Here is a 27517-nt window from a genome sequence, read left to right on the forward strand (position 1 = left end):
CACCTGGGTGGCTCAGGTGGTTAAGTGCCAACTCTTGGTTTCAACTCAGGTCGTGATCTCAGGATGGCGAGATCAAGCCCTGCATCAGGTTCCACACTCAAAACGGAGTCCACTTAAGATTCTTTCCCCTCCTCTCCCTCCTCTTCTGCTCCTCCCCACCTCGCACTCTCTCTCTCTCTCTCAAATAAATAAATAAATAAACTCTTTTTAAAAAATAAAAATAAAAACCTAATGGAGATACGTTCGTTAGATTACTCCTTTCTGCCCATGGACGCTGCCGAGTAAGCATCATTAAGGTCTCCCCTCCCACCACCGTCATGTCTAAGTCAAAGTCTCCCAAAGAGCCTGAACAGCTGCGGAAGCTCTTCATCGGAGGTTTGAGCTTTGAAACAACTGATGAGAGTCTGAGGAGTCATTTTGAGCAATGGGGAACGCTTAAGGACTGTGTGGTAACAAGAGATCCAAACACCAAGCGCTCCAGAGGCTTTGGGTTTGTCACGTATGCCACTGTGGAGGAGGTGGATGCAGCCATGAACGCAAGGCCACACAAGGTGAATGGAAGAGTTGTGGAACCAAAGAGGGCTGTCTCAAGAGAAGATTCTCAAAGACCTGGTGCCCACTTAACTGTGAAAAAGATTTTTGTTGGTGGCATTAAAGAAGACACTGAAGAACATCACCTAAGATTATTTTGAACAGTATGGGAAAATTGAAGTGATCGAGATCATGACTGACTGGGGCAGTGGCAAAAAGAGAGGTTTTGCTTTTGTAACATTTGATGACCATGACTCTGTAGACAAGATTGTCATTCAAAAATACCATACTGTGAATGGCCACAACTGTGAAGTAAGGAAAGCCCAATCTAAGCAAGAGATGGCTAGTGCTTCATCCAGCCAAAGAGGTCGAAGTGGTTCTGGAAACTTTGGTGATGGTCATGGAGGTGGTTTTGGTGGGAATGACAACTTTGGTCATGGAGGGAACTTCAGTGGTCGAGGTGGCTTTGGTGGCAGTCGTGGTGGTAGATATGGTGGCAGTGGGGATGGCTATAACAGATTTGGTAATGATGGAAGCAACTTTGGAGGTGGCGGAAGCTATAATGATTTTGGCAATTACAACAATCAATCCTCAAATTTTGGACCCATGAAAGGAGGAAATTTTGGAGGCAGAAGCTCTGGTCCCTATGGTGGTGGAGGCCAATACTTTGCCAAACCACGAAATCAAGGTGGCTGTGGCAGTTCCAGCAGCAGCAGGAGCTGCGGCAGTGGCAGGAGGTTTTAATTACTGCCAGGAAACAAGGCTTAGCAGGAGAGGAGAGCCAGAGAAGTGACAGGGAAGCTACAGGTTACAACAGATTTGTGAACTCAGCCAAGCACAGTGGTGGCAGGGCTTCGCTGCTACAAAGAAGACATGTTTTAGATAATAGTCATGTGTATGGGCAAAAAAACTCGAGGACTGTATTTGTGACTAATTGTATAACAGGTTATTTTATTTTCTGTTCTGTGGAAAGTGTAAAGCATTCCAACAAAGGGTTTTAATGTAGATTTTTTTTTTTTTTTGTACCCATGCTGTTGATTGCTAAATGTAATAGTCTGATCATGACGCTGAATAAAGGTGTCTTTAAAAAACAAACAAACAAACAAAAAAAACCTAATGGACTTCCAAACATCTGTCACGGATTACTTGACTTTCAGTTATTTCCATTTTCAGAGGCCTGAAACTTAACTGCATTAGCTGGTTGCCAGTATGAAATCATTCCCTGACCTTTCCCTTCGAAAACCCCAGCTCCAATTCCCACCCATGGGAACTAAGATTGGAATATAACAAATATTTCTCTGTTTGTATTTGCTTTTTAATATTGCTTATAGATCTTAAAAAATACACAGAAGTTTTACATTGTTGATACAGTCAAATGGTTTTGAAGTAAATATTCATTTATTTCTTTTGCACAATTTTGTCTCCTCATTCAATTCTTCGACCTACATGCACTTCAGAATTACTTTGTTTGTGACCCTGCTTAAAAAATCTTTTTGGGGGTGCCTGAGTGGAGCAGTCAGTTGGGCATTATCTCTTGCTTTCAGCTCACATCGTGATCTCAGGGTTGTGAGATTGAGCCCCACATAGCTCTGCACTCAGCACGGGGTCTGCTTGGGATTCTCTCCTGTTCTCCCTCTGCTCCTCCCCCAGGCTCTCTCTCTCTCAAATAAATAAATAAATCTTGAAAAAAAAAATCCTTTTGGCAGGGCACCTGGGTAGTTCAGTCAACTGGGCATCTCACTCTTGGTTTCGGCTCAGGTCATGATCTCAGGGTGGTGGGATTGAGCCCCATGTTGGGCTCCATGCTGAGCGTGGAGCCTGCTTAAGATTTTGGGTGGCTCAGTCGGTTAAGCATCTGCCTTTGGCTCAGGTCATGATCCCAGGGTCCTTGGATGGAGCCCCACATCAGGCTCCCTGCTCAGTGGGGAGCCTGCTTCTCTCTCTCCCCCCTGCTCGTGCTCTCTCTTGCTATCTCTCTCTCTCAGATAAATAAAATCTTTAAAAAAAAAAAAAAAAAGATTCTCTCTCTCTCCCTCTCCGTCTACCCCTCTCCCCTACCCACACAAGCGTGCATGTGTGCATGCACGTGCTCTCTCTCTCTCTAAAAGAAAAAAAATCCTTTTGGAGTCCTGTTTCAAACTTCATGAAACCTATACATTAATTTAGGGAGAATGATGTGTTGCCATTTAATCAAGTAAAGTTTTATCATGTTTATCCCTAGATGTTTTACATACTTGTTGCTGTTGAATGAAGTACCTTCCTGTTATAGTTTCTATCTCACGATTGTTGCCAAGAGTTGGCAAACTTTTTCTGTAAAGGGCAGGATTAAAGCTTTGTGGCCCATAGGGTTTGTCACAACTATTCCACTGCACCCTCATAGTGCAGAAGCGGTCCTGGGCCATAAGGAAACAAATCCACTGTGGTCCAATACAACTCTGTGTATGAATGCTGCATTTGAATGCCATGTAATTTTCACAGGTCACACAATATTATTCTTCTTCGGATTCTTTTGCCACTCATTTAAAAAATGCAAATTTTAGCTCACAAATCTCACAAAACACAGCCAGAGACCTGGATCTGGCCCAACAGCTGTAACTTGCCAGCCTTTCATATAGAGGATAGTTACTGAGTTTTGTATTTATCTCACACTTGGTCATCTTACTGAACTGTTAGTAGTTAAAACAGATGTTCAGTTCTTTTCTATTAAGAGATAATCATCTCATCTGCACACAATATTTTTGTTTTTTCCTATCTGATAATTACATCTTTTTTTCTTTGTTTTGGTCATTTGTTTCATTGCCTAGAACTTTCAAAACCCCATATTAAATAGTGGTGATGATAGGAGGCATCCTTGTCTTATACCTGACTTTAATGGGATTACTGCTAAATTTCACTGAAATATTTTACTTGGCGTATGATGACATGAATCACAACATATAACTAATGCAGAAGTTACTACAACTCCATGGTGGGACTCTGGGGTGCGGAGAAATATACAGTTAGGTGAGTAATCGAAAAGCTCTTTTCAAAGGTGAAAATAAATACCAGTTCATAAATTTTGGGCACTTCAAACACAGAATCCTCAGGTTCATCACCAGTTGGTTCAGGCATCTCACGGAGAAAATCTACAAAGTATGGCTCAGGAAGAATATATGAAGTCACATCTGGGTTAATATTCTCTTCAACTGCTCGAACAAGATGGATATTAAACCATTGCTCATCTTCAGGAGTTATAAATCTGAAAGAAAAATGCAGGAGTAAATATGTAAAATATGAAGGCATCTTTCCTAATTGAACATGTCCAACCTCCCTCTACTTCCTGAGGCCCCATCCTACACCGCGGACTTCTCAGAACAGGGGAATAGACAAGGACATAACTCCATTAAGGAGAGTTATAACACTGAGTATTACTTAAAAAAAAATACTGGCAAAGAGTCTCTCCTTGATCAACCTTAGTCTCCTCTGAATCCTCTTCCCAATTAGGCCTTGACTTTTGGACTTCTGTGTCCTTCTTTGCATTGCCCAATTGTACCAAGAATCCTGTCAAGTGGGTTTAATCCCAGAATCTCCCACTCCCCATATCTAATCACCCTTCAATACTGACCAAATTCCTCATTCCCCATCACCCCCCAGGTAATATCTACTCACCCTAGCCTGCTTTCAGCAAGAATCCTATTAGGTAAGTTTAGCTAGAATCCCTCCCTTACCCTTGATATTTCCTCTCAGTAGTTTTTCCATCCACCAACGTCCCCTAAACTGCTCCGTGGCTATAAATTCCCACTCTTCCCTTGTCATATTTGGAGTTCAGCTCAATTTCTCTCCCCTCCTGCAAAACCCCATCACAGTGGTCCATATACCCAGTGTGATAATCCTGAATAAAGTCTGTATGCCTTATTGTTTTAACAAGTGTCACAAATAATTTTTTTTTCTTTAACAATACAGATGAGTCACTTAGGTGGGGTCAAAGGTTCCTAAAATTTGCAATAGGAGTGCAGACTGATGACATTCAGTAGTGGACGAGCGTCCACTTTCTGGTTCTGCAAGCACACAGCGCACAAAGGTCCTTTTCAGACCTACAGTATCAGAGGGGGAAGAGCTGAAGGAGGGGGACCGACATTTGAGAAATACCACATATGTGTGCGATGTTGTGGTAGGCCCATACAACTTTGTAAGATCAGCATCACCATCCATATTTTATACAGGAGGAAGCTGAGGCTCAGAACAATGACTGAGCCTATGTTCCCAGATTTCACCAAGCAAAAGCTACATGGAGCTCAAATGTCCTAGAAAATATACATAATAAAATTTGCCTCTGAATGTTATCAAGTCCCTGATGATGTGGTGATTTAAAAAAAATGTGCTGTGGAAATAACACTCAAGCAGACTGGCAGAGCATTTTCTAAGAGGACCAGCAGGTGAGAAATGGCATCAATGCTTCACAAGCCCCAGAGCAAGTGAAGACAATACTCTAATTATTTGAGTAGATAATGCAGGAATTAGTCTCATGGTGTCAACTTCTTATACAGTACATTTAAACTCAAGTGCTGTAGTATACACCTGTCTGCAATTACTCTGTTGCACTCGTGTTTGAAAAGTGATAGGAGAACAGATATCGAGTCACACTCCTCGGCTTTTATGGTTAACATTCCTTGCCAAATTCTGGAAAGATCTCGAAGATTGAAAATGTAATGAAACTTAGAAGGAGTTGGCAGCATCTTCACCTAGAGATGGACAAAAATGTATTACTTTTCAGGTAAAACTAAAAGCAGAACTGCTTTTTAGAATTACTTTATTCCACAAATTTTATTTTAAATGAAGTAGGCTGAGTAAATAAACCAAGATTAAGTTTATATTTTTGTCGCAGCACTGATGAGAAAAACACATCACAAATAAACCAACATAGAATTTCAAAGACCATAAGCTCTTGAATCAGATCCATTCCAGAATAACACTTCAGATACCAATTCCAGTTCCTGTTCTATCAGCGTTAGTTGGCTTTGAACAAGTCACTTTCCCCTGAATTCTTAAAAACTATGTGAGTTGTGGGAATGACCATTTCTAATCATTGTTAACCATATTAGTGTGTACGTGGAAATATGTCATAAGAAAAAACTGGGTGTGAGCTGATTGCCATGCAGTTAAGAACAATGAAAGTTCACTTCTGAAGTCAATAATGACCATTTCCATAGATTGCTTTAAGGTCTTTAGTATATTTGGATTTCCACCAATATATTTGTATATCATAATCTACATTTCACCATGGAGATCCAAACTCAGCATGCTTTCACATATCTGTTTATCTAGAATAAGTTGGCAGGCAAGTCTGACATGCAGGTATAATGACAAGGTGGCTTTCCTGGGTTTTGTTTGTTTGTTTGAACACCAACTTATCAGTTCTACCAACTTCAGAATCCAAACAGCCAAAGCTGTAACAATGACACATTCTTGTGCGGAGAGATACCAGTTAAGGGATAAACTTGAGGTGTACTAGGCGTGGGAAGCATTGCTGGCCATGTATAAAGATTATAACTGATACCATTAGCATCATTTTGAATGTGAAAACAATAATTCTGGAGAACCACACTCCCCACAAGATTAATTTGGGAAAGCAAATGCTTTTTTAAGGGCCTATTTATGGAATATGCCCTTTCTACATTGAAAAAGTACCCCATTGAGCTTATAACATAATCATTACAGGCTAATTCACATTGTAAGTTAAAACAGCAGGTAGCGGGGAAGACAGAATAAAGACAAGTGTTATTTTACCAATTACCCTTAAATTTCCCTCTTTGCTCAGTTCCATTCCCAGCTAAAATGTTCATTCCACTCACCAAAATGTAAAATCATATTACAAATATGCAGAAATAAAGGGCTAAGGCTGTGTGAATATTGCTTATTTCTTTGCAGTAAAGGACTGCCATGGGATGACAGCCATTGAGGCAATCATTAAAGAGAATCAAATAAATTCTTTTTTTCCCCTCTTCTCACGTCTTAACCTGTTTCTTTCCCTTTAATTTTTGTCAACTCCTTTCTTTCCTCACCTGGGCTTCTGCTTTAATTTTTTTTTTTTTAAGATTTTATTTATTTATTTGACAGAGAGAGACACAGCAAGAGAGGGAACACAAGCAGGGGGAGTGGGAGAGGGAGAAGCAGGCTTCCCGTGGAGCAGGGAGCCCGATGTGGGGCTCCATCCTAGGACCCTGGGATCATGACCTGAGCCGAAGGCAGACGCTTAACGACTGAGCCAGCCAGGTGCCCTGGGCTTCTGCTTTAAAGCTGTGTAAAGTAGGGGCACCTGGGTGGCTGAGTCAGTTGAGCAGCCAACTCTTGATTTCATCTCAGGTTATGATCTCAAGGTCATGGGATCCAGCCCCATGTTGGGCTCCACACTCAGCAGGGAGTCTGCTTGAGATTCTCTTCCCCTGCCCCTCCCCCCCCACTCTCTCTCTGTCTTTCTCTCAAATTAATAAATAAATCTTAAAAAAAAAAAAGCTGTGTAAAGTGATATAAAGATGAAGTAGTATACAAGGGTTAAAAGTGCTTTGTGAGGATGAGAGGCTTGAAGAAAAGATACAAAAAGGGCTGCTTATTTGGGGGTGGGGAAGGGAGGAAGATTCATTCATTATTCAGTGGCTATTTTTGACACTTCCTGCTGCCCTTAAGAAGATACCATTGTAACTAAGAAGACAGCATGGTAACTCGCAGCTCAATCTACTAAAATCAGGGAGCTTCTGTTCTAGTGCAGGAGCCTGACAATAGGTAAATAAGAAACAAATTGACAAATAATCATAATAAAAGTCATGGTCAGAAAAAATAAAGTAGGGCCAGAAGACAGATAATGACTGCGATAGGGCCATGGACAGTTACTTTAGAGACAATGGTCTGAGAAAGCCCCTCTGAATGTAAGAAGGATGAGAATGAGTCAAACAAAGTATGGTGGCCCAGAGGCACAAAAAACATGGGGTGTTCGAGGAACAGCGAGAGGGCAGGGCCGCTGGAGCAGAAGGTGGAAGGGGTGAACAGGGACCAGCTCAGGGGGTGAGTTTCACAGGCCAGAGCAAGGCGTTGGGTTTCACTCTAAGTGTACCTGGGAGCCTCCTGGTGGTTTTGAGAAGGAGTAATGATTTCTCATTTACTTTCCTCAAAAGCATTTTAGGACTGTGTAAAGAACAGACTCTAGGAGGGCAAAAAGAAAGCAAATGGCTGCATGGTCCAGAGGGCAGGTGATAGAAGCATCTATCAGGGGGGTCACTCTGAGATGGCAGAGAGTGCTCAAGCTTTGGGATATATTCTGAAAGCATGGTAACTGAGACTTGCTGATGGATTGGAAGTAGAGGGATGAGGGAGACAAATCAAGGATGGTGCCAGTTTTTTATCTGAGGAGAAGGATCAGTGGTGTTGCTATTAGCTAAAAAGATGCAAAAGTCTGAGGGAAGGTCATATTGAAGGACAATTAAGAGTTCTGTGTAGACACATTAACTTTAAGATGGTTATTGGATATCTAAATGGCGATGTCTACTAAGCAGTGGGAAATCAGTATGGAGCCAAGCAGAGAGGCCTGGAATGGAAGCACGGATTTTGAAGTCATCAGCACGGAGATGGTGTTTAAGGCCTTGGAGCTGGAGAAACCATCTGGGTAAAGAATACAGACAGGGGAGAGGTCCTAGAGTTAAGATCGGGTGCACTCCAGTATCTAGAGGAAGGGAAGAAGAGGGGGGACTTTTAAAAAGGTAACTTGTCAGGTAGGAAGAAAACCAAGAGCATGAGTTTCCTTGGAAACCAAGTGAAAAATGTGTCGAGAGGGAGACTTTTATGTCAAATGCGCTAAAGAGTCAAGTAAGAGGAAGACGTCAATCTTTGGATTTGCCAAGACTGAGATCTTTGGTGACCCTGATGAGAGCAGTGGAATGAAAGCTTGTGGAAAACAGGTTAAAGAGGTAAAGAAAGATGCGAAATGGAACCGGTAAACATTCATATAACCAGAAAAGCTTTGATGGAAAGACAACCAGAAGGCCAAAGCTTTTCAGGAAAATATGTATATAATCACATGAGTGTGAACAATGGATGGATCTGACCACAGAAAATTATCTCAGACACTCAGCCCTGGCCATTCATTTTGAGTTTTCTTTAAGAGAGGCAGAACGGCATGTGCAAAGACCCTGTCTTGGCAAGGGGCAGACCCCATGCAAGGAACAGGGCATTATGTGGACCAAGCATTTCATAAGGAACACCTTCCTCTCTTTATAATTCTCTTATCTAGAATTCCCCCAGGAATCTGAGAGGTTGACACCCTCCAAGTTTCCCCAGGACATAAGCTTCCTCCCAGATATGTGTAATTGGCCTAATGAATGTTTTTTGGCAAATGCCTCAGCCTTGTTTTAAGCCTAGGTCTGAGATGTCACAGACCTACGCTTAATTGCTTTTGCATGAGTCTGCTTTGAGCCATCTGGTGACAGCTACAGGTTTGCTGAGCTTTACTTAGGGCACTGACCTGTATATTAAAATCTAGACTGGTGGCGCAGTTGGTTAAGTGTCCAGCTCAGGTTGTGATCTCAGGGTTGTGAGACCGAGGCCAGTGTCAGGCTCCACGCTTAGCATGGAGTATGCTTGAGACTCTCTCTCCCTCTCCCCCCCACTCTCTCTAAGGTAAATAAATAAATCTTATCTAAATATATATATTTTTGTTAAGTACACTTCCATCCATTTACTAATTCCCGTTCCATCTCAGAGACTCACACAAGTTTGACTCTAAGTCTCAGGTAGCTAAGAATATCCAGAAATTCATGTATTCAGTCAGCCAGTAAACATGTGAGTGTCTGACATACAAATCAGAGTAACAAGTGGAAAAGCAGTATTCTCATTTTAGCAAAATTCTACTTTATCTTGGATGCCGTGTGTGGTTTATAGTAATATCTCATACATATGGAAAGCATCATCTAGTCGGAATATTTGCTCCCTGGAAGGAAAATGTGTCATAAATCTATTTGAGCACCTAATTTCTCTTTTTCAAAAAAACCCCACTACTCCATAATGTGATGATAAGTTCATGAGCCATGAGGTGAGAACGGACCGAGTAATAGTTGACTTTCTGTTATTACGGACAACAACGCTTCTGTACCTTCGTCCACTGCCACAGCACTCTGCCTGCTGAAACTAAATTTGCAATCATCTCACATACTTCAAGTTTGAACTTTCTGCAAGGATCAAAGTACCCACAGCCAATAAGTCCTGGAAAATAAAACAAGATTGAAGGTGCACATTTATTAAAAGATTACAAGGTGCATGTTTATCCCGGTGAATAAATCATAATAAGACTGAGTAAGCTGGGTGACATTAAGAATTTCTCTCGGGCGCCTGGGTGGCTCAGTTGGTTGGGCGACTGCCTTCAGCTCAGGTCATGATCCTGGAGTCCCGGGATCGAGTCCCGTATCGGGCTCCCTGCTCAGCGGGGAGTCTGCTTCTCCCTCTCCCGCTCCCCCCTCTTGTGCTCTTTCTCTCTCACTCTCTCTCTCAAATAAATAAATAAAATCTTTAAAAAAAAAAAAAAAAAAAAAAAAAAAAAAAAAAAGAATTTCTCTCAAGGAATCAACTAAGACTGGAAGTCAGGAGTGGGGCCAGCAAAGCTTAGTGTGTAGTGATAAGCATCTTATATGTATTAACTCACTTAATCTTCCCCACATCCTATGGAAAAGGATCTCAGATAGATATCATCATTATTCCCGTTCTGAGTTTAGTAACTTGCCCAAGGTCGCACAGCTTGTATGTGGGTGGATCTGAGATTTGGACCTGAGCAGCCTGGCTCTGGAGCCCCTAAAATAGCACTCACCCTGAAGCATATAAGGGCTGGGAAAGAATTTAGAGACTACTTGCTCATATCACAGATATGGAGACCAAGACTAGGAAGGGAAATTGTTCAAGGTCACACGGATTGGTTGTTGATAGAATTGGAATCAGGACCCACATCTTGTGACCCTGGCCTGGGCTGGTGATATAACGGTCCCTTGGAAACACCCAGCACAATGACAGTCTGACACAGTCACCCTCAGGAAGGACTGGGTTGTAGATTTATAGACTGTTCTTAAATTCTCAGTGTTTTTGGTTTTAGACTGCAGAAACAGATTTACTCTACTTCACTCCAGTGAGATTGCATGTTGAATAATACCTTCAGTTCTGAGCATGGTATTTTCAGAGGAATGCAAACAGGAATATTTGCTCAGAGATGCAGAGCAGGTTTATGAAAGGTGGAGCAGCTAAAGAAACTGGGGTTCATTCACGTGGACCGAAGAAGAGTAGCCCTGAGGGAACATCAAATTGTCCTATGAAGTCAGGGTTGGTTGTGTTCGATGCCTGCAAGACCCTTCTGCTTCCTGAAATCCCGTATTCTAGATCCCTGACTTCCTGTGGGACAAGGATTCTGTAAGAAGCATGGCATCTGGCATTGGAAAACAGGATTAACACCACACCTCTGCCACACGCTAACTGAATGGCCTTGACTGGGCAGTCGTTTCACTTCTCTGAGCCTCAGTTTCTCATTTCTTTCTGTCTTTAGTTTTCAGTATTAATCATACTGAAGCATGTATAAAATAGTTTAACAAATAAACACTCACATACAGTCTACTAGATTGAGAAACACAACCTTGCCCCAGTATACTAGAAACCCCCATTTGTCCATCCCTGTCCACAACCCCTTCCTTCCTCCAAGAGCAGCCACTACTCTGACCTGGTGAGAATCTGTGACTCACTTTTCTTTATAGCTTTGCCACTTATGGTTTTGACCTTTAACCTTTTCTTTAACTTCAACTTTTGAAATTTAATTTAATGGGATCATATCACATATTCCTTTGTGACTTGCTTCTTTTACTCAACTTATTTCTAGGATTCATCCACATGGGAACCTGTAGCTGTGTTTATTCATGTTCCCTGCTGCATAGCTTCATGCTGTGGGCCTACACCACAATTTATTGACCCAATGTTACTGTCAATAAATATTTGGATTATTCCAAGGTTTTTGCTATCTTGAACATTATTCTATAAACATGCTTGTGTGTCTTCTGGCACACATGTACAGAATCAAGTAAAGATGGATTAAGGGTTTAAATATGGAAGGCAAAACTATAGTGTTTGGAATAAAATATAGGCAAGTATCTGCATGACCTCTAGGTAGGAAAGGACTTCTTAAATGCAACTCAAAATATGCAAATCATAAAGGAGACAAATGATAAACTGGCATATGCCTGGGAGTGGAACTGCTGTGGGTGTCCACACGTTCTGCTTTACCAGCAGGTGGTAAGTGTCTCAGTTCCTGCCCATTCTCACCAATGCCTGATTTTGTCAGAATTTTTCATTTTTTGCAAATCCAGTGGGTATAAGTGGTATTTCCTTGGTGTTTTAAATTTGCATTTTCCTGAATATTAGTATGTCTATCATCTTTACATTTGTTTATTGGTCATTTGCTTTCCTCTTCTTAACGTGCTTGGTTTTGTGTCCATTTTTATATTAGGATGTTTGCTTTTCTCTGATTCATAGGATTTCTTTAAGTGTTCAGATTACTAACTTTTTTTGTTTTATTGCATATGTTGAAATTTTTTTCTTCCACTTTTGAGGCTTGTCTTTTCACTCTTTAATGTTGCTTTTTAGACAAACAAAAGTTCTTTATTTTAATCTAGTCAAACTTGTCGTCTCCTTCGTTATGGTTTATGCTTTCAGAGTCTCACTTAAAAAGTTCTTTCCTAGAAGAGGAGTTAAGATGGTGGAGGAGTAGGGGGACCCTAAGCTTGCCTCATCCCTTGAATACAGCTAGATAATTATCAAATCATTCTGAACACCCAAGAAATTGATCTGAGGACTAAGAACAAACTGCACATCTAGAGGTAGAAAAATGTCCACATCATAGAAGGTAGGAGCTGCTGAGAGGTGATTTGGGAGAAGAAAAGAATTGCAGGTGCTGCAAAGGGGAGGGAGCCTTTATCACAGAGAGAGGAGCAAGAGAGAAAGAGTGAAGCAGCAGGCAGGGGGTTGCACAAGAAAAACTCTTTCCCAAAACCACTGACTGGGAAAAGGAGAGGGGCTGACTACCACAAGTCTTTATAAGCAGTGGAGCTCAAAGTCTGAAATTCTAGACATCTGCACCATCACTGGGGTTGTGCCTGGCAGGCTCAGTTGTGGTCTGGTGGGGAAGGAGGGCAGAGGCCCAGGAGTGTGCAGTGTGGTCTGAGGATCCCCTGGGTCACATGGGGAGAAACAGTTCCCCTTTGGGGGAGTACATTTGGGAGTTGTGGCATGGCCTCTCCAGGGGACTCATTGAGTGGGGGGGAAAAAAAAGAACAAAAGCAACAAAGACTAGAAAGAAACAGAGAACATCATCAGATATACCAACTTTACAGGTAACACAATGTCACTAAATTCATATCTATCAATAGTAACTCTAAATGTAAATGGACTAAATACTCCAAACAAAAGACATAGGGTATCAGAATGGATAAAAACACAAGATCCATCTATATGATGTCCACAAAAGCCTCATTTTAGACCTAAAGATACCGGCAGATTGAAAATGAGGGGATGGAGAACCATCTACCATGCTAATGGACATCAAAAGAAAGCCAGAGTAGCCATACTTATATCAGACAAGCTAGATTTTAAAACAAAGACTATAACAGAGATGAAGAAGGGCATTATATCATAATTAAGGGGTCTACACATCAAGAAGATCTAACAATTGTAAATATGTATGCCCCAACTTGGAAGCACCCAAATATATAAATCAATTAATAACAAACATAAAAAAAACTCATTGTAATAATACAATAACAATAGGGGACTTTAACACCCCACTTAACAACAATGGACAGATGATCTAAGCAGAAAATCAACAAGGAAACAATGACTTTGAGTGACACACTGGACCACATGGACTTAACAGATATGTTTAGAACATTTCATCCTAAAGCAGCAGAATATACATTCTTTTTGAGTGTACACAGAACATTCTCCAGAACAGATCACATACTGGGTCACAAATCAGGTCTCAACAAGTACAAAACCACTGAGATCATTCCCTGCATATTTTTGGACCACAATATCATGAAACTTGAAGTCAACCATAAGAAAAAATTTGGAAAGACCACAAACACATGGAGGCTAAAAAACATGCTACTAAAGAATGAATGAGTCAACCACAAAATTAAAGAAGAAATAAAAAATTACATGGAGGCAAATGAAAATGAAAACACGACAATCCAAAACCTTTAGGATGCAGCAAAAGTAGTCCTAAGAGAAAAGTATATTGCAATACAGACCTACCTCTAGAAGCAAGGAGCTAGAAAAGGAACATCAAACAAAGCCTAAAGCTATCAGAAGAAGGGAAATAATAAGGATTAGAACAGAAATAAATGATATAAAAAAAAACAGAACAGATATATGAAACTAAGAGCTGGTTCTTTGAAAGAATTAATAAAATTGATAACCCCCTAGCCAGACTTATTAAATAGAAAAGAGAAAGGACCCAAATAAATAAAATCACGAACAAAAGAGGAGAGATCACAACCAACAGCACAGATATACAAACAATTATAGGAGAATATTATGAAAAATTGTATGCCAAGTAATTGGGCAAATAGGAAGAAATGGACAAATTACTAGGAACATACAAACTACCAAAACTGAAACAGGAAGAAATAGAAAATTTGAACAGATGCATAACCAGTAAAGAAATTGAATCAGTAATCAAAAATCTCCCAACAAACAAAAGTCCAAGGCCAGATGGTTTCCCAGTGGAATTCTATCAGACATTTAAAGAGGAGTTAATAGTTATTCTTCTCAAACTGTTCCAAAACATAGAAATGGAAGGAAAACTTCCAAACTCATTCTACAAGGCCAGCATTACCTTGATTCCAAAACCAGACAAATATCCCACTAAAAAGGAGACCATCCCTGATGAACATGGATGTAAAAACTCTCAACAAGATACTAGCAAATTGATTCCAACCGTACATTAAAAGAATTATTCACATGATCAAGTGGGATTTATTCCTGGGCTGCAGGCATGGTTCAATATTCACAAATCAATCAACGTGATACACCACATTAATGAAAGGAAGGATAAGAACCAGATGATCCTCTCAGTAGATGCAGAAAAAGCGTGTGACAAAGTACAGCATCCATTGTCTGTCTGTCTGTCTGTCTTTATTTATTTATTTATTTATTTATTTATTTGAGAGAGAGCATGAGCTGGGGGTGGAGGGGTAGGGGCAGAGGGGGAGGGAGAAGCAGGCTCCCGGCTGAGCAGAGATCCCGATGTGGGACTCCATCCCAGGACTCCAGGATCATGATCTGAGCTGAAGGCAGACACTTAACTGACTGAGCCACCCAGGCACTCCACAGCATCCATTCTTGATAAAATCCCTCAACAAAGTAGGCTTAGAGAGAACATATCTCAACATAATAAGGGCCATCTATGAAAGACCCAAAGCTCTCATTATCCTCCATGGGGGAAAACAGAGCTTTTCCTCTATGGTCAGGAACAAGACCCTAGATGGCTTGACAGGCAAATTCAACCAAACATTTAAAGGAGAGTAATACATATTCTTTGCAAACTATCCCAAAATAAGAAAAGGAAGGAAAACTTCCAAATTCATTCTATGAGGCCAGCATTATTCTGATACCAAAACCAGATAAAAACACCACAGAAAAAGAGAACTACAGCCAATATCTCTGATGAACATAGATGTAAAAATCCTCAGTAAAATACTAGCAAACTGAACCCAACAATACATTAAAAAAATCATTAACTCTTTTCTGGGGAAGGAGCAAGATGGCAGAGGAGTAGGAGACCTGGATTTCATCTGGTGCCAGGAATTCAGCTGGATAGGAATCAAACCATTCTGAACACCTACGAACTCAACAGGAGATCGAAGAAAAGAATAGCAACAACTCTCTGAACAGAAAAGCGACCACTTTCTGGAAGAGTCATGTTCTATCCCTTCATAGTAGTTACCCTTATTTTTGGTATATATATATAAGTTGTTCTATCTTTAAAATTTTCAGATACAGTTTCTACTAACAGATCAAAATATACCCTAAATCTCTAGTGTGTGGCTTTGTTCTAGTCTCCTGCCTGATCACATTCTCGCCCTTTTAATTTTTAAATCCTCTTCTTTCTTTTTTCAACCAACTTCTTATCGATTCCTTTTATAAAATCTTTTATAATTTTCATCTTTACAGTCATATTCCATCCCTTCATCATAATAACCCTTATTTTTGTACATATATAAGTTTTTCTTTCTTTAAAATTTTGGGAGGCACTTTCTTCTAACAAACCAAAATATGCCCAAAATCTAGTGTGTGGCACTGATCTATGCACCAGCCTGATCATATTTGATCATATTCCGTTTGTTTTGTTTTGTTCTGTTTTTGTTTGTTTTTATCTTTTTCTCTTTTCTTTTTTTTTTTTCTTTTTCTCTTTTCTTTCCTTCCATTTCTTTTCCCCCAGTTTCAGGTCTTTTCTGATTTGTTTAGAGTATATTTTCTGGGGACGTTGTTACCCTGTTAGCATTTTGTTCTCTCATTCATTTATTCTCCTCTGGACAAAATGACAAGAGAGAAAAAATCACCTCAACAAAAAGAACAAGAGGCAGTACTGACTGCCAGGGACCTAATCAATACAGACATTAGTACGATGTCAGAACTAGAGTTCAGAATGATGATTTTAAAGATACTAGCTGGGCTTGAAAAAAGCATGGAAGTTATTAGAGAGATCCTTTCTGGAGAAATAAAAGAACTAAAATCTAACCAAGTTGAAATCGAAAAGGCTATTAATGAGGTGCCATCAAAAATGGAGGCTCTAACTGCTAGGATAAATGAGGCAGAAGAGAGAATTAGTGATATAGAAGACCAAATGATGGAAAATAAAGAAGCCGAGAAAAAGAGAGATCAACAACTACTGGATCACGAGGACAGGATTCGAGAGATAAGCGATACCATAAGATGAAACAACATTAGAATAATTGGGATCCCAGAAGAAGAAGAGAGAGAGAGAGGCACAAAAGGTATATTGGAGCAAATTATAGCAGAGAACTTCCCTAATTTGGGGAAGGAAACACACATCAAAATCCAGGAGGCACAGAGAACCCCTCTCAAAATCAATAAAAATAGGGTCAACACCTCAACATCTAGTAGTAAAACTTAGGAGTCTCAGAGACAAAGAGAAAATCCTGAAAGCAGCTCGGGAGAAGAGATATGTAAGCTACAATGGTAGAAACACTAGATTGGCAACAGACCTATCCACAGAGACCTGGCAGGCCAGAAAGGACTGGCAGGATATATTCAGAGCACTAAATGAGAAAAATATGCAGCCAAGAATATTATATCCAGCTAGGCTGTCATTGAAAATAGAAGGAGAGATAAAAACTTCCAGGACAAACAAAAACTAAAGGAATTTGCAAACACAAAACCAGCCCTACAAGAAATTTTGAAAGGGGTCTTCTAAGCAAAGAGAGAGCCTGAAAGCAACATAGACCAGACAGGAACACAGACAATATACAGTAACAGTCACCTTACAGGCAATACAATGGCACTAAATTCTTATCTTTCAATAGTTACCCTGCATGTAAATGGGCTAAATGCCCCAATCAAAAGACATAGGCTCTCAGATTGGATAAAAAAACAAGACCCATCAATATGCTGTCTGCAAGAGACTCATTTTAGACCCAAAGACACCCCCAGATTGAAAGTGAAGGGGTGGAAAACCATTTACCATGCTAATGGACACCAGAAGAAAGCTGGGGTTGGCAATCCTTATATCAGACAAATTAGATTTTAAACCAAAGACTGTAATAAGAGATGAGGAAGGACACTATATCCTACTTAAAGGGTCTATCTAACAAGAAGATCTAACAAATGTAAATATCTATGCACCTAACATGGGAGCAGCCAATTATATAAGGCAACTAATAACAAAAGCAAAGAAACACATCGACAACAATACAATAATAGTGGGGGACTTTAACACCCCCCTCACTGAAATGGACAGATCATCTAAGCAAAAGATCAACAAGGAAATAAAGACTTTAAATGACACATTGGACCAAATGGACTCCAGAGATATATTCAGAACATTCTACCCAAAGCAATGGAATACACATTCTTCTCTAGTGCCCATGGAACATTCTCCAGAATAGATCACATCCTGGGTCACAAATCAGGTCTCAACCAGTACCAAAAGATTGGGATCATTCCCTGCATATTTTCAGACCATAATGCTTTGAAACTAGAACTCAATTACAAGAGGAAAGTCGAAAAGAATTCAAATACATGGAGGCTAAAGAGCATCCTACTGAAGAATGAATGGGTCAACCAGGAAATTAAAGAAGAATTAAAAAAAATTCATGGAAACAGATGAAAATGAAAACACAACTGTTCAAAACCTTTGGGATGCAGCAAAGGCAGTCCTAAGAGGAAAGTATATAGCAATACAAGCCTTCCTCAAGAAACAAGAAAGGTCTCAAATACACAACCTAACCCTACACCTAAAGGAGCTGGAGAAAAAACAGCAAATAAAGCCTAAACCCAACAAGAGAAGAGAAATAATAAAGATCAGAGCAGAAATCAATGAAATAGAAACCAAAAGAACAGTAGAACAGATCAACAAAACTAGGAGCTGGTTCTTTGGAAGAATTAACAAGATTGATAAACCCCTGGCCAGACTTATCAAAAAGAAAAGAGAAATGACCCAAATCAACAAAATCATGAATGAAAGAGGAGAGATCACAACCAACACCAAAGAAATACAAACAATTTTAAGAACATATTATGAGCAACTATATGCCAGCAAATTAGATAATCTGGAAGAAATGGATGCATTCTTAGAGATGTATCAACTACCAAAACTAAACCAGGAAGAAACTGAAAACCTGAACAGACCTATAACTACTAGTCAAAAATCTCTCAACAAACAAAAGCCCAGGGCCGGATGGCTTCCCAGGGGAATTCAAACATTTCAAGAAGAATTAATACCTATTCTTCTGAAACGGTTCCAAAAAATAGAAATGGAAGGAAAACTTCCAAACTCGTTTTATGAGGCCACCATTACCTTGATCCCCAAACCAGACAAAGACCCCATCAAAAAGGAGAATTACAGACCAATATCCTTGATGAACATGGATGCAAAAATTCTCACCAAAATACTAGCCAATAGGATCCAACAGTACATTAAGAGGATTATTCACCACGACCAAGTGGGATTTATTCCTGGACTCCAAGGTTGGTTCAACATCCACAAATCAATCAATGTGATACAATACATTAATCAAAGAAAGAACAAGAACCATATGAGCCTCTCAATAGATGCAGAAAAAGCATTTGACAAATTACAGCATTCTTTCTTGATCAAAACTCTTCAAGTATAGGGATAGAGGGTACATACCTCAGTATCATAAAAGCCATCTATGAAAAATCCACAGCGAATATCATTCTCAATGAGGAAAAACTGAGAGGTTTCCCCCTAAGGTCAGGAACACGGCAGGGATGTCCACTATCATCACAGCTATTCAACATAGTACTAGAAGTCCTAGCCTCAGCAATCAGGCAACAAAAAGAAATAAAAGGCATCTGAATTGGCAAAGAAGAAGTCAAACTCTCACTGTTTGCAGATGATATGATACTTTATGTGGAAAACCCAAAAGACTCCACCCAAAAACTGCTAGAACTCATACAGGAATTCAGTAAAGTGACAGGATATAAAATCAATGCACAGAAATCAGTTCCATTCCTACACACCAACAACAAGACAGAAGAAAGAGAAATTAAGGAGTCGATCCCATTTACAATTGCACCCCAAACCATAAGATACCAAGAATAAATCTAACCAAAGAGGCAAAGGATCTGTACTCAGAAAACTATAAAATATCATGAAAGAAATTGAGGAAGACACAAAGAAATGGAAAAACATTCCATGCTCATGGATTGGAAGAACAAATATTGTGAAGATGTCAATGCTACCTAGAGCAATCTACACATTCAATGCAATCCCCAGCAAAATACCATCCACTTTTTTTTCAAAGAAATGGAACAAATAATCCTAAAATTTGTATGGAACCAGAAAAGACCCCGCATAGCCAGAGGAATGTTGAAAAAGAAAAGCAAAGCTGGTGGCATCACAATTCCGGACTTCCAGCTCTATTACAAAGCTGTAATCATCAAGACAGTATGGTACTGGCACAAAAACAGACACATAGATCAATGGAACAGAATAGAGAGCCCAGAAATGGACCCTCAATTCTATGGTCAACTCATCTTTGACAAAGCAGGAAAGAACATCCAATGGAAAAAAAAAGACAGTCTCTTCAACAAATGGAGTTGGAAAAATTGGACGGCCACATGCAGAAGAATGAAACTGGATCATTTCCTTACACCACACACAAAAATAGACTCAAAATGGTTGAAAGACATCAATGTGAGACAGGAGTCCATCAAAATCCTAAAGGAGAACACAGGCAGCAACCTCTTCAACCTCAGGCACAGGAACTTCTTCCTAGACACATCGCCAAAGGCAAGGGAAGCAAGGGCAAAAATGATCTACTGGGGGCGCCTGGGTGGCTCAGTTGGTTAAGCAACTGCCTTCAGCTCAGGTCGTGATCCTGGAGTCCCAGGATCGAGTCCCACATTGGGCTCCCCGCTCAGTGGGGAGTCTGCTTCTCCCTCTGACCCTCTCCCCTCTCATGCTCTCTCTCACTCTCTCTCTCAAATACATAAATAAAATCTTTAAAAAAAATGATCTAGGGGCGCCTGGGTGGCTCAGTTGGTTAAGCGACTGCCTTCGGCTCAGGTCATGATCCTGGAGTCCCAGGATCGAGTCCCGCATCGGGCTCCCTGCTCGGCAGGGAGCCTGCTTCTCCCTCTGACCCTCCTCCCTCTCATGCTCTCTGTCTCTCATTCTCTCTGTCTCGGATGAATAAATAAAATCTTTAAAAAAAAAAAAAATGATCTATTGGGACTTCATCAAGATAAAAAGCTTTTACACAGCAAAAGAAACAGTCAACAAAACTAAAAGACAACCGACAGAATGAGAGAAGATATTTGCAAATGACATATCAGATAAAGGGCTAGTATCCAAAATCTATAAGGAACTCATCAAACTCAATACCCAAAGAACAAATGATCCAATCAAGAAATGGGCAGAAGACATGAACAGACATTTTTCCAAAGAAGACATCCAAATGGCCAACAGACACATGAAAAAGTGCTCAACATCGCTCGGCATCAGGGAAATCCAAATCAAAACCTCCATGAGATACCACCTCACACCAGTCAGAATGGCTAAAATTAACAAGTCAGGAAGCAACAGATGTTGGCAGGGATGCGGAGAAAGGGGAACCCTCCTACACTGTTGGTGGGAATGCAAGCTGGTGCAGCCACTCTGGAAAACAGTATGGAGGTTCCTCAAAAAGTTGAAAATAGAGCTACCCTATGATCCAGCAATTGCACTACTGGGTATTTACCCCAAAGATACAAATGTACGGATCCGAACGGGTACATGCACCCCGATGTTTATAGCAGCAATGTCCACAATAGCCAAACTGTGGAAAGAGCCAAGATGTCCATCAACAGATGAATGGATAAAGAAGAGGTGGTATATATATACAATGGAATATTATGCAGCCATCAAAAGGAATGAGATCTTGCCGTTTGCAATGACATGGATGGAACTGGAGGGTGTTATGCTAAGCGAAATAAGTCAATCAGAGAAAGACATGTATCATATGACCTCACTGATATGAGGAATTCTTAATCTCAGGAAACAAACTGAGGGTTGCTGGAGTGGTGGGGGGTGGGAGAGATGGGGTGGCTGGGTGATAGACACTGGGGAGGGTATGTGCTATGGTGAGCACTGTGAATTGTGCAAGACTGTTGAATCACAGATCTGTACCTCTGAAACAAATAATACATTATATGTTAAAAAAAAAAAAAAAGAAGAGAAGAAGAAGATAGCAGGAGAGGAAGAATGAAGGGGGGGGAATCGGAGGGGTAGACGAACCATGAAAGACAATGGACTCTGAAAAACAAACTGAGGGTTCTAGAGAGGAGGGGAGTGGGAGGATGGGTTAGCCTGGTGATGGGTATTAAGGAGGGCACGTTCTGCATGGAGCACTGGGTGTTATACACGAATAATCATGGAACACTATATCAAAAACTAATGATGTAATGTATGGTGATTAACAAAACATAATAAAAAAGAAATCATTCACCACAAATAAGTGAGATTTATTCCTGGGCTGCAAGGGTGGTTCAATATTCGCAAATCAATCAACATGATGCATCACATCAATAAGAGAAAGGAGAAGAACCCTATGATCATTCCAATAGATACAGAAAAATCATTTGACAAAGTACAACATCCTTTCATGATAAAATTCTTCAACAAAGTAGGCTTAGAGGGAATATATCTCAACATAATAAAGGCCATCTATGAAAGACCCAAAGCTCACATCATCCTCAATGGGGGAAAACTGAGAGCTTTTCCTCTAAGGTCAGGAATATGTCAAGGATGTCCAGTCTCGCTACTTTTATCCAACATAGAACTGGAAGTCCCTGCCATAGCAGTCAGACAACAAAAGGAAATAAAATGCATCCAAATCAGTAAGGAAGAATTAAACTTTAATTATTTGCAGATGACATAATACTATATATAGAAAACCCGAAAGACTCCACCAAAAAAACCTGCTAGAACTGATAAACCAACGCAGTAAAGTCTCAGGATATAACTCAATGCACAGAAATCTGTTGCATTTCTTATATACCAGTAATGAAGCAGCAGAAAAAGAAATCAAGGAATCAATCCCATTTACAATTGCACTGAAATCCTTAAGGTACTAGGAATAAACCTAACCAAAGAGGTAAAAGATCTGTACTCTGAAAACACTTATAAAAGAAATTGAAGAGGACACAAAGAAATGGAAAAACATTCCATGTTTATGGCTTGGAAGAACAAACATTGTTAAAATGTCTATATGACTCAAAGCAATCTATACATTTAATGCAATCTCTATCAAAATACCACCAGCATTTTTCACAGAGCTAGAACAAACAATCCTAAAATTTGTATGGAACCACAAAAGACTCCAAATAGCCAAAGCAATATTGAAAAAGAAAAGCAAAGCTGGAGGCATCATGATTCTGGACTTCAAGCTATATACAAAGCTGTAGTCATCAAGACAGTATGGTACTGGCACAAAAACAGACACATAGATCAATGGAACAGAATAGGAAACCCAGAAATAGACCCACAACTCTATGGTCAACTAATCTTCGACAAAGCAGGACAGAATATCCAATGGAAACAAGACAGTCTCTTCAACAAATGGTGTTGGGAAAACTGGACAGCAACATGCACAGGAATGAAACTAGGCCACTTTCTCACACGATACACAAAAATAAACTCAAAATGGATGAAAGACCTAAATATGAGACAGGAATCCATCAACATCCTAAGGGAGAACACAGGCAGCAACCTCTTTGACCTCAGCTGAGGCAATTTCCTACTAGACACGTCATCAAAGGTAAGGGAAACAAAAGCAAAAATGAACTATTGGGACTTCATCGGGATAAAAACTTCTGCACAGTGAAGGAAACAAACAAAACTGTTGGCAACCTGCAGAATGGGAGAAGATATTTGCAAATGACATATCTGATAAAGGGTTAGTATCCAAAATATATAAAGAACTTATAAAACTCAACAACCAGAAGACAAATAATCCAGTTAAGAAATGGGCAGAAGATCAGAAAAGATGAATACCCAACTTTTACATCAACATGGATGGGACTGGAGGAGACTATGCTAAGTGAAATAAGTCAAGCAGAGAAAGTCAATTATCATATGGTTTCACTTATTTGTGGAACATAAGGAATAACATGGAGGACATTAGGAGAAGAAAGGGAAAAATGGGGAGGGGGAATTGGAAGGAGAGATGAACCATGAGAGACTATGGACTCTGAGAAACAAACAGGGTTTTAGAGGGGAGGGGGGAGGGGGGATTGGTTAGCCCAGTGATGGGTATTAAGGAGGGCACGTACTGCATGGAGCACTGGGTGTTATACGAAAACAATGGATCGTGGATCACCACACAAAAACCAATGATGTACTGTATGGTGACTAACATAACATAATAAAATTTAAAAAAAGAAATGGGCAGAAGACATGAATAGACATGTTTCCAAAGAAGACATACAGATGGCCAACAGACACATGAAAAGATGCTCAACATCATTCATCATCAGGGAAATACAAATCAAAACTATGATAAGATGCTACCTTGCACCTGTCAGAACGGCTAAAATCAACAACACAGGAAACAACAGATGTTGGTGAGGATATGGAGAAAGGGGAACCTTCTTACGCTGTTGGCAGGAATGCAAACTGGTGCAGCCATACTGGAAAACAGTTTGAAGGTTCCTCAAAAGTTAAAAATAGAACTACCCTATGACCCAGCAATTGCACTAGTAGGTATTTATCCAAAGGATACAAAAATAGTGATTTGAATGGGCACATGTACCCCAGTATTTATAGCAGCATTATCAACAATAGCCAAACTACGGAAAGAGCCCAAATGTCCGTCGACTGATAAATGGATAAAGAAGATATGGTATATAGATATACAATGGAATATCACCCAGCCATCAAAAAGAATGAAATCTTGCCATTTTCAATGACGTGGATGGAGCTACACTGTATTATGCTAAGCAAAATAAGTCAGTCAGAGAAAGACAAATACCATATAATTTCACTCATGTGGAATTTAAGAAGCAAAACAGATGAACATACGGGAAGGGAAAAAGAGAGAGAGAGATTGAGGGAAGAAAACCAGGAGAGACTCTTAACAGAGAACAAACTGAAAGTTGACGGAGGGAGGTGAGTGCAGATGGGCTAAGTAGGTGATGGGTATTAAGGAGGACACTTGTTACGATGAGCACTGGGTATTATATGTAAGTGATGAATCAATCAATCAATCAATCAATCAACCAATAATTCTTTCCTACCCAGATGTCATTCAGGTATATTCCTATATTTTCTTCCAAATGTTTTTTAGGTCTTTAATCCATCTGTATTGATTTTATGCTTGGTGTGAGGTAGGGGTTCAATTTTAATTATTTTCACATTAAAATTACTAAGTATCCCATTACCATTTACTGAAAGTCTGCTCTTTCCCTTCTAATCTATAGTACTTGCTATATCAATTAATGTGCATATATGTGCATGGGTCAATTTCTGTTGCATGTCTTCATATACATGGTTTTTGATGAAAAAGTTATACAAACCTAAATTTGTTGTCAAAAAAAACTCATTTCATTAACATATAAAAAATGTTACTTTTGACTTGATATATTGTTAATCTGTGATAGATCTGCCGTCATTCATTAGCCCAAATTTCTCTGATTAATCATATCAAGAAAACTAAAACCTTAAAGCCAAACTTCAACAAGTCTATTTCTAAATATTTTTAGAATGGGCTATAAACCTGAGTCTTCTTAATATTTAGTCCCTCTTTTCTGGTATTTATCTCTCCACTTCAGATACGTAATCCCTACTACAGACAGAGCCTTTTTATCTCTTAAATAAGGTTTTGCATGGCTTTTGTCCATTATGTAATACAATAAAAAAAAGAAACATCAAAAATAGTCATACCAAAAATTTTATCTATTGAAGCATTTGAAGGCAATGTGCAATTAAACACAGTAAACTGTCTTTTTAAACGTTGGGGAATATCATTTCGACCACCTCCAGGGTGGATCATTGCTGCTATGATCTGTACATCAACAATAGTAGTGAAGTCTCCAGGCTTATCCAAGCTATACATTCCTTCCATTTCCATCATTTGTCGCACAATCTCATTAGTTATCTGGAATTTTATACAGTGATACTTTAGTAACATATCACTATCATATTCCTCCACAACTCCTATAAAATAGTACACTTGGGATTAGAAGAAAATATTCAACTCTTGTCAATGAAGTGTTTGTGAATGTTGATGGTCACCTGCAAGGCAATTTGATTTAAATGCTACCACTCATGAACAAAACCATAAGCTAAACATCTGGATTGAGTCCAATGTGCTCTTTACCACGTTGATAAAATGGATCTCCAAAGAAATTTAAATAGGTGAGTTACAGAATAGTTGGCACAATTACAACAGTAGTCAGAGTTACAAGTATCAACATTCAACACTTCAAACTACTTTAAATCAGAATGTGGGATGGTTTTACTCCCGAGCCTTCAATACTACTGAATGTTTTGGGTTTGGGCTTTATGTTCTTATCTTTCTTTTCTGCAGCCTCTAACACTGCTAACACTCCCTCCTCATTGAAAACTTTTCCTCTTTTGAATTCAGAGGCTCATTTCTTTCCAGGTTCATCTTGCGACTCTGGATCACTTCCTAAGCCACTCTTTCTCCACCCATCCCTCACATGTAACTGTTCCATAGGGTTCTATCATTGACTCTCATCTTGCTATTTCAAGGGCCATGCAGAGTTGTTTGAGGAATAGTCTTAGGGTGAGCAAATAGGAGTCCTGACTTCCTACAGGTATCTGAGGTGAACTCAGATAAAAGGCCAGATGGGATGGGTCCTGACAGGCTCTAGGTAGACATTACTGATGAGGCAGTGGACAGTGGTGGGAGGCAGGTGTTGGGAATCCCACGAGGAATGTGCAGAATTCCGAAAGCATCAGTGAGGTTCTCTGATGGAGAATGACTCTGGGGTTGACAGATGATCATCACAAGGAAGACATGTGTGTGATAGAGTTAAAAAGAAAAAAAAAAAAAGTGTTTTCTAAATCAAGTATTCCTCAGAGGGAGTATATAGAGTAAGAAGTAACAGAAGTAAAACCCTGGAGAAAGGAAGAGAGGAGCCAGAAAGGGTGCCGAAATCAAGAAGCCTGAAGGCAGGAAGGAGTATTGCTGAAAAACACAGGGCTTTCAAGAAGGGAGAATGCCAGCTATTAAGAGAGAAGCCAAAAAAGACCGAATTGCTACTAGGCTTCATAAGACAAAGGCTATTGACACCTTTATATATAACTAAAAATACTGATTAAATATCATTTATAGGAGATATTTCAGTCATACCTGATCTCCCCATTCATTAATCACAGGCATATTAATATCATCAATAAATACAGTCATTTTCCTGCCTCCTGGTGGCCCATATGTGCTTCCCATTCGCTTATCCACATAGCTTTCCATTGTTCTCTAGAGAAGAGGAGATGTTTCTCTTAAGTGTTAGATTTCAACTCATATTCCTAGAAATGATGAGCATGTCTTTCAGAGGAGAACTGAGTTATTTAATATGCATAAATATCATTATTAAAATAGACATTGTAATATTGCAAAAAATAAGTTATTAGAATGTCAATCATTAATTTTATACACAAAGTTCAGCTTCAGCCTCAATATTAGGTCAAAATCTGATGTTTGGATTTGGCCTAGGAAAGGTAATAGCTGAATGCCAAGTGCAACCTCACTTCCTATTAACACACACACACACACACACACGCACACATCAGATTTTATATGCATACACATTTTACTGTAACCAGCACTCAAAACATTCAAGATGTCGATTACCTCAGCAAATGATGGGTTTTACCTGAAACATTATGGGTTCTGTGGCAGATGAAAAATTTAGACTTTTGGATAACTGTACTTCAGGATCATATTTTTTCAAATAGGCCTTAACCATTACAGTTTTGGCTGTTCCCTGCTCTCCTGTGAGCAAAACGGCCTGCAATAATCAGGTAATCATGTGGAAAGGGGTTAGCTTTAAATATCTTATGGTTCTGGTAGCTATTTTTTCATTGCAATGATTAATACAACTAATTTTAATTACTTTTTAGAATTAGACCCACATCAAAATAAAATCCTAGAAATAAATAATCAATCAATCCTAGTTCAATTAAAGATTTGAATATAAAAGGTGTACTATAAACTGTGCTAGAAGAAAG

The 27517-nt window shown here is 39.6% G+C and overlaps 1 protein-coding gene and 1 pseudogene across 1 annotated transcript in view; one reads left to right on the forward strand and one right to left on the reverse strand.

Moving 5' to 3' along the window:
• The window catches only part of DNAH8 (dynein axonemal heavy chain 8), a 385593-nt gene that overhangs the window by 151890 nt on the left and 206186 nt on the right, over positions 1-27517 (reverse strand). Inside the window, exons 54-59 of the mRNA XM_021684619.2 lie at positions 27163-27297; positions 26643-26765; positions 25208-25421; positions 9650-9759; positions 5089-5252; positions 3577-3769 (exon numbers count right to left, since the gene is read on the reverse strand). Of these exons, the coding sequence (XP_021540294.2) occupies positions 3577-3769; positions 5089-5252; positions 9650-9759; positions 25208-25421; positions 26643-26765; positions 27163-27297 (939 nt within the window). The remainder of the gene's footprint in view (positions 1-3576; positions 3770-5088; positions 5253-9649; positions 9760-25207; positions 25422-26642; positions 26766-27162; positions 27298-27517) is intronic.
• On the forward strand, positions 318-1275 carry LOC123325524 (annotated as a pseudogene).

This window comes from Neomonachus schauinslandi, chromosome 8 (genome assembly GCF_002201575.2).
Source record: "Neomonachus schauinslandi chromosome 8, ASM220157v2, whole genome shotgun sequence".
NCBI lineage: Eukaryota > Metazoa > Chordata > Mammalia > Carnivora > Phocidae > Neomonachus > Neomonachus schauinslandi.